This window comes from Sceloporus undulatus, chromosome 6 (assembly GCF_019175285.1).
Source record: "Sceloporus undulatus isolate JIND9_A2432 ecotype Alabama chromosome 6, SceUnd_v1.1, whole genome shotgun sequence".
In the NCBI taxonomy this organism is placed as follows: Eukaryota; Metazoa; Chordata; class Lepidosauria; order Squamata; family Phrynosomatidae; genus Sceloporus; species Sceloporus undulatus.
In genome coordinates this window covers 101,278,950-101,295,133 of record NC_056527.1, presented here as the reverse complement: position 1 = coordinate 101,295,133, position 16,184 = coordinate 101,278,950, and the positions used below count along the sequence as shown (strand labels likewise).

At 42.0% G+C, this 16,184-nt stretch overlaps 2 protein-coding genes and 1 non-coding gene across 9 annotated transcripts in view; 1 reads left to right on the top strand and 2 right to left on the bottom strand.

Annotated features, from left to right (window-relative positions):
- LOC121935751 (zinc finger and SCAN domain-containing protein 23-like) overlaps positions 1 to 16,184 on the bottom strand; it is a 482,958-nt gene that overhangs the window by 184,416 nt on the left and 282,358 nt on the right. The gene's annotated exons all lie outside the window — the stretch shown is intronic.
- NAT14 (N-acetyltransferase 14 (putative)) lies at positions 274 to 11,147 on the top strand. Of its 6 annotated transcripts, none has more exons than XM_042477620.1 (3): positions 274 to 292; positions 7,362 to 7,466; positions 8,898 to 11,147. In XM_042477620.1, the coding sequence occupies exons 2-3, from the start codon at positions 7,386 to 7,388 to the stop codon at positions 9,441 to 9,443; spliced, it is 627 nt and encodes a 208-aa protein (XP_042333554.1). In that variant the 5' UTR covers positions 274 to 292; positions 7,362 to 7,385; the 3' UTR covers positions 9,444 to 11,147. The 6 variants fall into 6 exon arrangements, with proteins under 6 accessions (XP_042333554.1, XP_042333555.1, XP_042333549.1 ...); XM_042477621.1 differs by lacking the exon at positions 274 to 292 and adding an exon at positions 4,904 to 4,922; XM_042477615.1 differs by lacking the exon at positions 274 to 292 and adding an exon at positions 5,892 to 6,024.
- LOC121935826 lies at positions 15,504 to 15,685 on the bottom strand. Its single transcript, XR_006104856.1, has one exon. It is a non-coding gene; the product is annotated as a U2 spliceosomal RNA (small nuclear RNA).

The window sequence follows — 16,184 nt, the reverse complement described above, 5'->3', positions numbered from 1 at the left end:
TACCTAGAAAACTCTCAACCATTGAGTTAACCAAATGTAAAACTGTGTCTGAAAAGATAGCTACTTGTACTCTACATTGCAAGTAAAAACCTCTAAGGTACTACAAATAATGGTTCTATCAAAATACTTCTGGTGTGGTTTTAGCTTAATCCTCCCACCAGGTGGCTGTCCAACTTAGATTGATTTGGACTTCCAAAACATGAATCTTCAGAAGGACCAAAATAAAATATAGCCGTGTGGTTTATTAGCAAAATATCACTATTAAAAGGCAAGTTACAGGACTCTTATCAGGGTAAGCACAGAGATCTTCCACATCCCCTGAAGTGAAATCCTGTGTCAGAACACCTCAAATGTTCTACAGATTTGGAGATTCCATGTTTGAATTTAACACAGATTCTGTAGGTCCACCATTTAGCTGGGATGACTTGGGGACTGCACTTTCTTTTTCCATACCCAGCCTGATGAAGCTTGCTTTTAATGATGTTTTAGTGATCTAAGATATCCTGAGTAACTCCTCATGTGCTAATCTGGATGGATAAGCATGTAGGCCTGATATGCCTGAAAGCAAAAGGAACGTTTGACCTTTTATATGTTTTTTGCCTATTGCACTCACCAGCCCCGTCCAGCAAAGACAATGGTAAAGGACTGGGAACTGAACTATCTAACAGACCAAAGGTACTCTGGCCTGAAATCCTTCTTGCAATATTCTTTCTTTGTAAATAGAATCCTTAACATACCCCTCCCAGCAACATCCCCCAAGCATTTCCAGAAGCATGGGGTGTAAAGACCGGAAAACTATGTTAATCCCCAACACTGAGTTACTGGTTTTAAGCGCCTTCTCAATTCATGGAGCATTTCCAGATTTGTTTATTATGTGCGGTATTGGTGGATACTGTGGACAGCCAAAAAGAATAGATCACATGTGAACTCTCCCTGGAAGCCAAGATGATCAAACTGAGGCTGTCATACTCTGGCCATATCATGAGAATGCATGACTCATTAGAAAATATAAAAATACAGTGGGACCTTAGTATCCATGGGGGATCCATTCTGGACCCACCCACAGATAACAAAACCCACGGGACCTCAAGTCTTGATGTCCCCAATGGCGGCGTGTGCACGGAGCTGTGCTGCCATTAGCAACAGCCAGCCCCCGTTGCCGCAAATGGTGGTATGTGTACGTGGCCATGCCACCATGGGGACCATGAGTGGCTTGCCATCTGCAGATGCTGAAAAAAGTAGACCTCACTGTACTAGGAAGATAGAAGGCAGCAGCAAGAGAGGAAGACTGCATGCCAGAAGGATGGACTCAATTAGGGAGGTCATGGGGAAGAACCTGCAGGGCCCAAGCAGAAAGGCTGAGAACAGGAGGTCTTGGAGATGTCTCATTCGTGGGGTTGCTATTAGTTGAGTCAACTTGAAGGCACTTGACAACAATAAACCTTGAATAAACAAAACATTTTAAACTTTCTAGAGACTTTTCTGTGTCATTCACATGTACTTTTTTTGCACAGAGACATTCACATCTGTGAATCAATTCAAATTGATTCACCGTTCCCCCTATGTTTTAAGGCAGAGAATCTCCCCGTGGCATTTAAATCTGGTTTGAAGTTCCATTCGCCACAGTTCCGGATCAAAATGGAGGCACCTCCATTTCCTGAATGGTGACTGTGTGATCTGAATCGATGCGATAGTGCATTCACACTATCGGAGATGCAACTCATTGCAGTTCTTAAAAAAAGAACCACTAAGGGATCCGGTGCCAAATGCAATTATTTAAATGGTTTTTTTGGTGCTCCTCCCTGCAAACTGTCCTGAGAACAATTGGTGCAAGTCTGAACGACATGGAAATAACTTGTTTTCCAAACCAGATTATTTTGTAGTGTGAATGAGCCCCAAGACTTCTTGCAAATTGTTTTTGGGGATGGGTTTTATTTTCACCAATGTCCAGTTTTCTTATTAGTTCCATTTTAGTGGCTAAACTTTCAGACCTGTGCTTTTTTTTAACATTATGGGCAGTGATGGTGGTGAGGCCAGCTTATCCACTCTCCCTGTCCTGGGAGGCAGGGAAGTTTGAGACTTTGGCAATGAGACATCTTCTAGCCCCCCCCCCCCCTTTTCTGTTTTGCTGTTCATGCATACTCAGGGATTCTGGAAGCAGGTACCATTTGCCTTGCTTGTTGCAGGCAGGCAGATATAGCAACAGTGGGATGAGCTAGAGTAGAATTCCATTCTTTTCCACCTCAAGAGTTATTGCATTGTTTACTAAAGACATGCTGCAGCAACCCAAGACTCAAAATCTATATTTCTTGCCCTCCTTCACCTTCCTTCCATTGTTAATGCTGCTCAAAAACATCTGATAGACATAGACAGAGGCTGAGGAAAAGGGGGCAGGCATAAAACCGCTTTATGAAAAGGAGCTAGTTTCTTAGAGGATTTGTTAACTGAGGTATACTTGTGTTGTAATTATATAACTTCCCATGTTCCCCTTGTAAAGTCCAAGAACTGGAATGGGAAAATATGGTGGGAGTCTGTATTCTTCATTTCCCTTGGCTCAAGTAAAGTCTGATGGACACCCTTCAATTTACATTCTTTCCAGACTTAAGAACACAACCTAGTAATTCAGGTTTTCCTGTTCTTTTCTGTGCTTATTCCTCTTTTTTCCCCAGCACTGGTTACCATGCCCCACACCACAACTGGAAACTTATTTTAATCCCAATACTGTAGTTGAAATGGAAGCTTGTCTCAGGGCTTAGGTTAGATGTTTTAGTGGGGTTTGTGGTTTCTGGCAGATTGGTTTAGAGGCAATGGTTGAATGAGAAAGAAAGATAGCATAAAGACTACCTATCCATTAAGTGAAGGATATTTGTTTGTTTGTTTCTTAATGGATCTGGGTGGAAAATAGACTTGCTATTTACTTATTTTTCTGATAACTGTCTTCTGAAGTCAAAAACTGGGCAGGCTATTACTTTTTCTGGCTGTTAAAAATCTTTCTTCTTTTTAAGTCCCTTATTATTATTATTATTATTATTATTATTATTATTATTATTATTATACTTTATAAAGCGCTGTAAGTTTACATAGCGCTGTACAATTAAGTTAAAATAACAAAAATAGAAATAGAAACCTGCCATAGGCAGGTTCTACAAAAAATTAAAACAGTAAGCTATAACAACACAGGTTAAAATAAGCATGAACTAACAATTGTGTAATGTCTGAACTATTATAAAGTATCGGCCACTCATCCAACAGAAAGCTAGGAGAAAACACATCTATAGGAACAAAATTCAAACCTGGCTTTGTGATCTGCAGAACCAACTTTCCTATGTTAAGCATGTGTTAAATGCTATATGGCAGAGAAAGGGAAGATCTTACAGATACTGTATTGTAGATATAGACATGTTAGTCTGTAATATCAGTATGCAGTATGTAGCACCTTTGAAACTGAGTGAAAGATGTTGTAGCATAAGCTTTTCTAAACTTGGTTTACTTCCTCAGATGCATATAGGAAACTAATGAACAGATGTGTGGAGTGCTTGGGTACCAGTTCACTCCATGCATCTGAGGAAATAGACCACATCTACAAAAGCTTATTCTACATGTTCCCAAAGATGCTATAAGATCCCTTTGCAGTCTCACAGATATGAACAAGATGGGGCAAGATCTAGGTCTAAAACACATTGCAGAAATAATCCTGTTTTAGATTGCTTCAACTGCCCTGTCTCAGTGCTAGGGAATCCTGGGAATTTTAGTGTACAGTATTGTAGCACCTCTGCCAGAACCCTGAGAAGGCTAAATCTCTCACAAAACTACAGTTCCCAGAATTCCGTGGCACTGAGCCAGGGCAATTGAAGCAGTCTCAAATTGGATTATTTTTGCACTGTGTTTTGGAGCATGGTAGCTGTTTCTTGCATTACCTTTTTGCATGTCAAATTTCCACATAGTAATTTTTAAAATGTCAAAGTGAGCCGTTTAATACATTCACTACCTGGTTCTGACCACAGGAGGGTGCATTCAGACTATATAGATACAATGCAACACTTAAGATGGTTTAAAATGTTTAAATCATTTTGCAGTGATTTACAATTTTCCAAGTTTAATGAACATAACAAAACCCGTTACGGGTACCAGGGACGTAGCCAAGAGGGGGGGGTCTTGGGGGGCCCGCCCCCCCTTTCCATAAAAAAATGAATGGTGTGTGGTGCTGTGCCCCCGCACCCCAGCCCCAATTATAATGGTGTTACTTAGCCGGGCCCCCCCCCCCCCTAAAATCCTAGCTACGTCCCTGCGGGTACTAATGCGAGTGGCATAGTTTTTTTCTAAATATTTCAAGCCACATGGAACTGTTGTTTCAGAGCAGCGTCCAAATGGATATAAAACGGGTTCACAGGTAGGGTAGCACAGCCTGACATCTTGTAGTTTTCAGATAAGGGGAAAGAGAAGGCCAATGTTTATGCATCTGTGGTTAACCTCTGCCAGATGATGATCACAGAATTGTGCTGGAGGACCGACAAATACCTAGAAAAGTGTTATCTTTAGGAATTTCTAGGCTCTCTAGTGCAACTTCATTGCACTGTAGAGTTCTGCTGGAGGACCTAGAGATTCCCAGAGAGAAAATATTAATCAAATCCGTGAATAATCAAATCCGCAAAAGTCAAAACTGCAAACGTGGAGGAACAACTGTATTTAAATTTCTAGCCATCTTTATGTCAAAGGCTTAGAGAAGGCAACCTATGAAGCCAGGAATGTTGAACTGCCTAAGAATAAAGTTCCCTTGCAATAAAAGTAAATCCCTTCATTTCTGTCCTCTTAAATATCTCCAGATAATTGGAAAAGTGCATGCCAGTTCTGAAAGATGCTTCCGATAAGGAGATCAAGGATTATCAGCAGCAGTTCTCTCATCTTTAGCAGTTCCCCAACAGGTAGATATCAACAGGTGAAGCTTTCCCCCGATCTCCTGTCTCAATGCCCTTGCATTGCTTCATCTGCCAGCCTCAGGACCCTCACCACAGAGAAATTTAGAGCTAAGCAGTGCAAAAGAGATGGTGCCCACCTACTTTGTGGTCTCCCTTCTCTCAGTTTGACCAGATATCCTAACTTTCTGGTCTAATGCTAGGAACTGGGGCTCTTCAAAATATGACAAAGGAGGGCAGGGCAATGCAAAATGTAGGGCATGACCAAATAAAAGTTAAAGCATTCAAATTATTATTACTATTATTATTTGTACCCTGCCTCTCTGTGCAACACAACCAGGGTGACTTTGTATGAAGTATGAGTATGTGTATATGTATATAAATACACTCATCTCTCGATATTTGCGGCTTTGATACTTGTGGCTTTGATTATTCGTGGATTTGATTAATATGTTCTCTCTAGGAATATCTAGGTCCTCCAGTGCAACTCTATGGTCAACTTTAACTAAAAGTTGCACTGAAAGACCTAGAGATTCCTAGAGAGAACACTCCATTAGCCATTTGTAGCTCCTCCATTGCAATTCTATGGTCAGTGTCTGTTGGACATTGACCACAGAGTTGCACTGGAGGACCTAGAGATTCCTAGAGAGGTGTCCTCTCAGGTAAAAACATGGTGTTTTTTGTTATTGGCGGTTTTTCCATATTCATGGGGGTTTTGTGCCCTTAACCCTAGTGAATACAAAGGGACAAGGATATGTGTCCAAAACACACAGCAGAAATAATCCAGTTTGAGAATGCTTTAACTGCTCTGTCTGGCTCAGTGATAGGGAATTCTGGGAATTGTAGTCTATTGAGGCACCAGAGCTATCTGACAGAGAAGGCTAAATGTCTCACAAAACTACTGTTCCCAGTTTTGCGCTGAGCCAGGGTCCTTATACTGGATTATTTCTGCAGTGTGCTTTAGGCCTTAGTCACGCTTAAAATGGAGGACATTTTGAAACCCCTCCCGGACAGAAGGCTGAAATGTAGGCCTTGTCCTGGAAAAGGAGGACAGCTGGTCAACATGCATTTTCTACCATAAAAGGAAATGCGTGACAACAAGGGACAATGGGTGGGTTTCGGGCCTGGGTCAACTACTACAGCTCAGGCTTCTGGCAGCCCTGTAGGCCTCGTTTCGCCCCCTTAGCAACAGTTGCTATGGGAGAGGAAGGCTGAAGGAGGCAGAACCAAGGCGCATGCGCAAATAAGCATAATCGCACACTGGCTGCACAGAGCGAAAGCTTGGAGCGAGGGGTCAACGATCTGTCCCCCTCCCTTTTTTTTCTTGTTTTGGGAGGCGGGGCTGTTCGAGAGACTGGGACATTCCATGTTACTCTGGAGGGGTGGCTGCTGCAGGTACTTTCTGCAGGCTGGGTGAGTCCATTGAGTCTGGAAGGGGGGGTTGTGATGGGGTCTGATTCCTGCACTATATTGGGCGCTTCTATTTTTGCCCAGGGTTTAAAATAGCAGAATGGGCAACATTTTGTCTTCTCAGTTCATTGCAGAATGGAGTTTGTTTTAAGGACTGTCCCTTAAAATATTATTATTGTTGTTGTTATTATTCTCAGGGGGTGGGGACTGGGAGGTCAGAAAAACAGAGGGGTTACCATTTTAATGAGCATTATGGCTGAAAACCACCCCTATTTGGGGCTATTTTTGTGCAAAGGGAAGGGAGCAGTGTGGGAGTGACCACCATTGGAAATGAGCTGATCAAATGGCCTTTAAATAAATGGTATTTAAGGATTTAATGAAATAAATTACAGGTTAAGCCTCCCTTATCTCAAATGCTTGGGACCAGAAGTGTTTGGGATTTGTTTGTTTGTTTGTTTTCCATTTTTATTTTGGAACACCTATACACTCAGGGAGATGAGTATTGATCTTAATACAAAAGTATCATGATAGAAATAAATATTCTCAGCTCTTTGGTCCAAAACACACTGCAGAAACCATCCAGTTTGAGACTGCTTTAACTGCCCTGGCTCAGTGCTAGGGAATTCTGTAGTTCTGTGTCAGAGAGCTCTGGAGCCACAATAAACTACAACTCCCAGGATTCCCTAGCACTGACCCAGGGCAGTTAAAGTGGCCTCAAACTGGATTATTTCTTGCAGTGTGTTTTGGACTTTACTTCCATTTTACTGTGCATAAAGCTGGTGTTTCTAAAATTAAGTTAGTTTTCTCCCCCAAACACCTTAGGCTTCAAAGAGGAATGATTGTTCCTATGTTTTTTTCCTGGAGTTTCTGTGCTACCTCCAAAGAAGTTCTTTCCTCATCCTGCAAGAGGTTTCCTGGTCATTGGAATTGGTTGAGCTTTGACAGATTGTACCTGCTATTGGGAGGCTTGCTCCTTTTCCTTCCCAGATTCTCATCACTGACTAAATCAACCAACATCTGAGTTTTCTTTCCTTGCAGGTGCCAACTCTGTTTGCTGCCAGCATGCCTACCCTTGAACCTGAGCAACTGGCCATCAGGGAAATGAGAGAGGAGGAAGCACCAATGGTTTTGGAACTTCTGAAGGTGAGGTGGATTTGAACAGGATTGTCCCAGCTACATCTTTGCTTTTCTTTCCAGAGCCTTTTGGACTGTAAGTCCCAGCAGCCCTGGCCAGCACAGCTAGAAGTGAGAAACAGTTCCACAACTGCTGGATGTCCAGCTGCTTCATACTTCTGTTCGCTGGAAATGATAATTTGATAGTTTCAGAGGAGGTTTGCCATTGCTTTTCATTGAGGCTGAGAGCATTGACTTGCCCAAGATCACCTAGTGAATTTCATGGCTGAGCAGGAAACTGAACCCTGTTCTCTAAATTCGTAGTCTAATGCCCAAAACATTATGCCACTCTGGCTCTCAGGAAGGATAGTACTGAATAGGAATAATTCATTTAGAGCAGTGGGTTGTCAGCATCTTCATTGGAATTTACAGATAAGCTTTTCAAGAAGAACATTGCTGAGCAGATATTAGCAAGTGATTGCACTAATTATCTGTAATGTACAGATAACCCTGCTTTAAAAGACACAAAAGCAGGCTGGGTCATTTTTTCTGGTCTAATACTAGGAACCAGGGCTCTTCAGAAGATGATTAAGAATTCCTTAAAGAGATTGTTAACCTTTCTTAAAAGACAGTGCAGTGTGCATTTCAGTAGCCATTTGGCCTAAACCCAATTGTTAGTCCCAATTAGAGTAGACCTACTGAATCATTGGGAACTTGGTAAGTTAACCGTTGTGTCAGTTAACTGCTTGTACATCAGTTGAACCTAACAATTGGTTTTAGACCTTTGTGCTCATTCTGGGAAAAAGAAATTATGTATGTATTAGTGAGTGCATGAGTGTATATGTGCACAGAGGGAGAGATAGGGGAGAGACTACTTTTATAGCATCATGCAGCACTTCAGGCAGGTCTGTTGTAGATTCCAAAATGATGCAGTTATTTTACTTACAGTTACTATATTTTAAGGGACTTTAGCAAGAAGAGAAACAACTGGTCATCAAGAATAGGACAACAAGCCATGGTGTTAACTTCTACTTTAGTTACACATCCAGAAGAAAGCTTTGTAAGTAAGAGAGTAATTCAGCTTACTGGAATAAGCAATCAAGGCTCCCAGTTCCAAAACACTTACATTAGAGCTTCCTATTTTCAACAGAACAGCCAAGTAATGAGATTTCTACCACAGAGATGTGAGAAAGAGTTGCTCTCCCTATCTGCATCATGGTCTTGCCAAACAGATGATGGCCTTCAGGGATGTTAGCATTCTCTGTTTTTTTCTTAATGACATGCAAATTGTTGCAAAAGCTGTAAACTTTCTTTCCTTGAAGGCTTGTAAGAGAAAGAATGGGGACCAAGCTTATGTAGAGGAGTATAGCCTTAAGTGTAGTAAGTTCTGCTTCAGATTATTGAGTGCTTCCCAGCTCCATGATCCATACTTCATATGCCTTCTCATTTCTGTCCCACCAGGATGGATTCAAGGACACTGAGAACCGCTTGATACTGTATGTACTTACCCGACCACTGGCCTTGCTGCTGATGGCGGTGGTGAGCAGTGGCCTGCGTTTCTTCCTGAACTCTTTTGTGGTGGCCCTCGTCCTGCCGGTGCTGCTCACTGTAGTGGCTCTGAAACTTCTGCTGTGGCGCTCCCCTGATCTGAGGCACTTGTATGCTTATTACAGCGCAGGCCAGCGTGGACTCTGGGTGGCTGTGTATGACGAAGATGATGTTTGTGGCTGTGTGGCCCTGGAGCCCCATGGCGAGGAACTGCACACTGCTGAGCTCAAGCGCCTGGCTGTCAACCGTTGGTACCGGCGCTCTGGAGTGGGGCGCCACCTCCTCAGTTTCCTGGAACAGCAGGCTAAAGCTCAGGGCTTCAGTTTTCTAGTGGCCCAGGTCTCAGTTGTTACCAAGGCAGCAATTGGGCTCTTTGAAAGTTCTGGATACAGTGTGAGTGGTGAGCGCCAGTGGCTAGGTTACACTGTTCAGCAGGAGTTCAGAAAGGAGCTTTATTAGCTATATTTGCTACTTAACCACCTGCTGCCAAGTTTAGGGAGCCAGGCGGAATAGCATGTGGGGTTTTTGAGTCATTTTGATCCCTAAAGGGAAAGGTGTAGAGCTCCCCAAACCAGCTGTGGTGAAAGAAGTGATTGTCAAGCCCCAAACAGGGTAGTCATTGGCAGAACAAGGTGGCTCTTTCCAACCGCAAAAGGAAGGTTCTGTCAGATAATTGGGGTAAATGATTGTCTGTTACAGTTTACTGAGCCTGGCATGGCATTCAGACTTTGTGTTATTTGGGGATTTAAGTCCCAGATTTTGAACTCAGTTTGAGGAACATGGAGAACCAGTTTCCTGTTCTCCAATTCATGCCTTGTGCGACACAAAAGCTGTCTGTAATTTGTATGAAGCACATAGAGTTTTTACACTAAGATAACCTCTAATTCAGGAGTTCTGGGTAAATTATGCAAAAGGAGCACATTGGAAGTTCAGTATTTATTTTATTTATATCACGCCATTGGTGTGTGTTCCACTTTAGAAGATGAGAGGGCCTTGTCTCAAAAACCTAGCAATCTAAAATTAAGTCTCATTTTACTAACTACCCAGAAGGCATCTGATCAGAGTGCTGAAAACATATTCCCCTGGTGGTAATTTTGAAGACACTTCTTAGATTTCATTAGGATATGCTCAAGTTATCTTTACCCACAGAAGGAAAGGAAGAAAGCTAAGACTTTCAATATGTTTAACTGTCCAGCAATTGCCACCGCCCTATTTTTCTATTATTCCAATTGTCCAGCAAGCATACATCAAAGGGATTCTATAGCCCCTTGGGTGAGTTTTCTAGATATATCAGGCAGTTGTGGCTGGTGGCTTCCATGTTAGGAGGCCAGTGAATCTGCTCTGGGTTTTAGCCCTGATTTTAAACTAAAATATAGAACTTTTACCCAAAAATAGGTTCAGCACTTGGATAGCTCCATCAAAATCCAGACTCACATCCTCCCTGTGACAAGAGAGTCACAAGCTACCACTGGTGCCGGAGACGGATGGATAAAGAACAGCAGTATATAAGGGCCCTTGTTTCAGGGAGCACATTTCTAGGTATATTTCTGCAGAAGTTCTGCACTTTTCATTGAAACCTACTCCCTTGTAAATGAGTTTAGGAAAGAGTCAGTTTCCTCAGATTGGGTGGTATTTAGATTTGAATAGGTAAGATTAGCCACCTTGAACCCTATTTGGGGAGAAAGATGGGATATAAATCAAATAAATAAATAAAGTTGATGTTGCTGGTCTATTTTAGTGCTACACTGAAAAGCGTGTCAGTGCTTTTTGTGGGATGTGCAAATGTCCTGAAGCAGGACTGGTATAAAAAACAACAACAAAGTTGAACACATTCCAGGCCAACACAGGTTTTACAGTTGCTTTATAAAAGGACTGAAGTAGAAACCAGTTTAAATTTCCCATGTGAAACTTCTTCCTTTGAGATGTGGTATTTCAAAGGTCCAGGCTGTTTCATGTATTTAGGGTTTCAGATGTATTCCAAATCTATCTATTTGAAGCAAAGAACAGGAGGTGTCTCGTCACAACTTTATTTCTTAGATTCCAGTCCCCCACTTCATAACACCATATTGAGACAATTTAGATTGTGTTCTTAGAGATTATGTTCTGCTGTTTACAAATGCATGCATGTGTATTTATTTCGTATAAACTAATTCTTAACAAATACTTTTGTTCAGATACTTGAGTTTTTGTGGTATTTGGGAGAGGTACACTAAGAAGAAAAGTAAGAAAGTGATTAGAGGTCTTCTTCCTTTCAAGAGATGTTTATCGTGTAGCCCTTACCCCTTCCTGTGGTTGCTTTGAAGACAATGGGGAGACATGCAGCTAGGACAACTGAGATCATCCGAAGAATGGCAGTCAGGGATAGGGTTAAGCAGGCCGCTCCTCCTGGAGCTGTCTTTTCTTAGTCAAAGGAACCAATGGGATTTTGTTACACTCATATGAGTAAGGCATCATTCAACCCAGTTGGCAAAGTGAAAAACAGCAAAGACTTCTTTCCCTGCCGTTTTTTTATAGCTGTCAAATTAGGTGATTGCCAACGCAAGGTTGCAGAGCTGTGTCACTGCACACAGTCTAGCTGGGTTTGTGGTGTCTATATGTGGCTCACAGGGTACTCTGTGGTCTGCATGCAGTGCAACAAATCTGGAGGACTGCATGATTCCTACCCCTGCTACATAGACAGATCTAATGAAATGCTTGGGTTTCCAGGTAAGAGGGAGTGTCTTTACATTGTGGAAGTCCTGTCAATGGAAAATGGGATACTGGATTTTGGGGATGAAAGAACCATTTTGCCCGCTCTGCACCAGTGCCCGCAATGACAGAAAGTTACTTTCACAGGAGGGAATGGTAACCACTCACTAATATGAAAAGCAAGGAGGTACATCTGAGGACCCCACTGGATTAGGCTGCAAACTGACTCAGGTGAGTCTAGAAGCAAGGGTCTGGTTTAGCAGCCTGATGCCCTTCAGATGTACTGCACTATAACTTTCATTGTCCTCAGCCAATGGCCACCAGTCCAGTCCATTTCACACTGTACAATATAGAAATATGAAATCTTGGGATTTGCAGTTTAGGGAAGGCTAGATTTAGAGGGTACTGGTAACTCACCAAACTATAAACCCCAGGATTTTGTAGGATGTTGTGATGGTAGTTTAAGTGGAATTATACTGCTATAACTGTGTAGTGTGACCGGTCCTCCGAAAGCATGGCATATTGCAAGTGGAACCTACACCCCCAGTGTTGCAGTTTGTTAGGCCTCCTGGTTAACCACCCTACCAACATACTTGGCGTTCTGTAGTTACTAAACTTACTCAGTTCTTACTGATATCTATCTATCTATCTATCTATCTATCTATCTATCTATCTATCTATGTCCTTTAGGGCTGAAGGGTGGGGTATAAATACCGTAAATATATATAGAGAGCAGTGATGGTGAACCTATGGCACGCGTGGCAGAGGTGGCACTCGGAGCCCTCTCTGCGGGCACACATGCTGTCACCCTAGCACAGAGTTTGCCAGAGTTACTTACTAGAAAGCCAGAGGGACGTGGCACTTTGCAATAAATAAGTTTGGGCACTCAGTCTGTAAAAGGTTCACCATCACTGATATATAGAGAGAAGGGGGGGGGGGGGGAGAAAGGGAGGGTTTAGGGTTGTACACTTAGGGCCCCCCCCCCCCAGGACTTTTTTGTTGGTGCAGACCTTGCTGATATTTCCCTCTGGTTTTCCAACAGCTTCATTGTGGCATCATAATAACAGTAATTTAATATCAGAGTTGCTATTTGTATATATTTGGACAACTGTACCACGCCCTAAGTATCCCTGTTTCTGCCCTTTATGTTATGCAGCACTCCATCCAAACCACCAAGCTTTATAGCACTGACATGACTTGTAATAGGGATAAATAAAGGCCAGGATTGCTGCTACCAAAGACTGGTTTTTCACATTCTTCAGGTCACTTGCTTACACACTCAGACCCAGACCTAGCACAGAATTGTCGCTTAAAGGAATAATAAGAAGTGGGTTCAGAGAGAGAGCCAAACTAGGTGAAATAGAGAGTTCCATGACACAAACAGGGACTGCTGTGATTTTGAAAATAAAACTTTAAAAAAAAAGGGGGGGGGGGTGAAGGAGGATTTGCTTTAGAAACATTCCAGAACATGAGTGCTTATTATTTTACCTAGCACTGCACTGTTATGTGAAGTTAAATCCCCCCTACTTATTTACCTGAAGCAGGAAGAAAACCTGAAGCTCTATCAGGAAAAATACATAAGCATCACATCTGTAGTAGTGTTGTAGTGTTTCAAGTGGTAGAATGGCACAGGTTAACCTACCCAAATGCGATGATACTATTCTGAAGTTTCTCACCCCTCACAGCTGTTGTTAATGTTTTTAAAGCTGCAGAGAACCCTCTTTGGGGATCTCATCTCCTGTGTCACTTCTATTTTTGTCCTCAGGGCCACCATGGGAAGAATTAGGTAAAACATGGGCCTCTCAGGGTTTTTTCAGTGGGGTGGAGGAGCAGAAAGTATGTGCTTAATTTGTCACAGAGTTATTACTCCCATGGCGATGGAATCTGTATGTATGTTAATATACAGAGAGTGGATACTAAAGGTGTGTGTGAGTTACATGTAAGGAAGGTGCTGTTGATGTTCCATGAAGAAAAGAATGTACAATGGGTCCACACAAGGATGACTTGAAGAGGATATCAAGGCATTAGAATGCCATTTCATAAATAAATAAAATTTAGAACATTTAAATGGTTTAAAGTGCATATTTTAATCAAATAATTTTGCAGGCCTGAACATTTAGTTGCACTTTGTACAAAATTATTTGGAGGTACTGTACACTGAAATCTGAAAAATTAGTAACTGACTAAATGGGATGAACAGTATTTTGCTTATGTGTAACCTAAGCTGAAACGTCTGAAAAGTTATCAAGGGTAGTCCCATCTAGGGGTCAGTTCAGAAGTCTAGCTTCACAGTATTTTGAATAACAAAAGTGTCGGTACTCAAGAATTGATAGAAGGAACCCTGCAGCTATTTCCACAAGTCCAAACTGTAGGACTTTGACTATGAATACTCATTAGTTCATGGAAAGTCTCTGTACATTTCTGCTCTGGGACTATAAACTGGAGGATGGCTTGCAAATTACATTAGTAGAAATAAAAACTATACCAAAAAACAAACAAAAACCCCCTCTACCTGGCCTTTAAAAAAAAAAAAAGCAGGATCCCAGCCTAAGTTGAATAAATTGCTGAACATGCACACACATATATATATAATAGAAATAATTAAAAACCTGAACAAGTTGTCTCTGTTAGTCTGTACTTTAGTGGCCACACATTCAACCATCCTCCAAAGTAACCAGCCAATGTTCTAAATTAGATTCGAATGTTTAGCTGTATACCGCTGAGTTGCTATGGTTATTAGTTATTGTGCCAAAAAAGCTTGGAACTGGCTCAGCAACAACAACAAAAAAACCCTGCTGTGCAGGTGTTTGGACAAAGAAAATATCTCACAAAATAGAAGGCAACCAGCATTGGATACTCTAGGCTGGCACAAGATTACGTAACTCTGTGGTTGAATAAGGCCTGTCTTCAGGTGTTTCCCCTCCCACCTGGCTCCCTGCACAATTCCACCTGGACCTAGTTATTGCTCTTCTCTTTTCCAAATGCAAAACTGACCAGCTGCTTCTCTGTTCCCAGGCCGTCCTGGCTGGGTTGAAGGCTGTGACTCATATTTCCTGTGACGCTTTCCCTATGGATGGATTTGGCTTGCTGCTTAGCAGAGCTACCAGCAAGTATCAGCCTACATTTTTATCTCCATGTGGGTGTAACACTGAAAAGAAGGAAATGCAGCATATAATGAAGTGTACAATCCTCAACAGATCGTGGCCACAGCATGAAGCATCCTGTCCCAATTACTCCCATTCATGCTCATTTGTATCCCACCCTTCCTACCAGAATCTTGGGCCTGGGAAGATCATCACACTTTCCTCCTGTGCTGGATTACTGCTGGGGAACTGGGATGGAAGGATTGGCCCAAAAACAAATTGTAGTTGTTACACTGGAAATCTGACAATCCATGTAAAAGGAAAGTACTGTACATTTAACTGTATTCTTCCTCCACTATTTCAGTGAAAATGGCATACCCTCCAAAATTTCACGGATGGAAACTGGGAGATGCGTGGCCAAGAAACAGAGCTAGGAGAAACTGCAGTAGTTTTCTTTTGCCTACTGGGAAGGGCAAGGAGCAAGGAATAGAGCTAGGGGTGGAAAACCTGTGTTACCTACCAGACATTGTACATTCCATTTCACAGATGAAAATGGGGTGTTTATCTACACAATTATAATATTCCTCATTCCTGTCTATTAGAATGTGATCCTGCAGGGAGTTCAGGGATTTGGGGAGGGAGGCGAAAAACACCTTAAACTTCAGAGAAAAAGGCTTTGTGGTTTTTACCAGCATCTACATGAGGATGCACATTTTTGAACGCGTGGCTGCATTTTTGTCAGAGAGAGGGAGAATAGATGCAAATATGCACAAATGAAGACAAACTTTGGTGTGAATGTGTGAAAATCTACAGCAATTTGCACAATACATCTACGTGTAGTCTAGCCCCAGGACACACAATATCAGAATGTGGTCAAGATGACAGAAGTTGTTACTACACTTGATCTTAGCCAAAAGGCCGAGAAGCGATTGTTAAAAGTTGTAGTTATTGAAAGAGTAGCCTGGAACTGATCCTGAGAAACAGACTAAGCACATAAGACTAGGTGGAAAGTTCAACTCGGTTGAAAGTTGAAGTTAATGCATGAGAGGGAGGATGAGGAGAGGTATGGAAAATGAGAAGGTACATTGAGGAAGGGGAAAGGGGAAGGTGTCCAAATCAAGATAGAGAGGAACAGAAGGATGGGCTTCCATGTAACCTTCTCCAAATGCATGGCATGGCACAACTTCAGCAGCAGGAGTTTGGAACAAGGATATGCTGGAAAAGTTTAATTATGCAGATGTTAAAAAAAGCAAGGGCCCAGCCTTTCTTATAAAAGAAGTAGAGGTGTAGATTGAAGAACACAGAAAGACAAGAAAGAAGTGGAAGATGAAGAGGCATGATCCTGGAAAGATCTTGACTTTTTAAAAATCTCTACTAAAGTGCTACACAACCCAGAGGTTACTCAGACAGTGGAAATAATCCAGGTAGA

Coding starts and splice junctions, on each gene's coding strand:
- NAT14 (XM_042477615.1), top strand. CDS start 6,001: ATGCGTGACAACAAGGGACAATGG. Junction 6,025..7,361: donor GTGACAACAAGGGACAATGG/GTGGGTTTCGGG, acceptor CTTTCCTTGCAG/GTGCCAACTCTGTTTGCTGC. Junction 7,467..8,897: donor TGGTTTTGGAACTTCTGAAG/GTGAGGTGGATT, acceptor CTGTCCCACCAG/GATGGATTCAAGGACACTGA.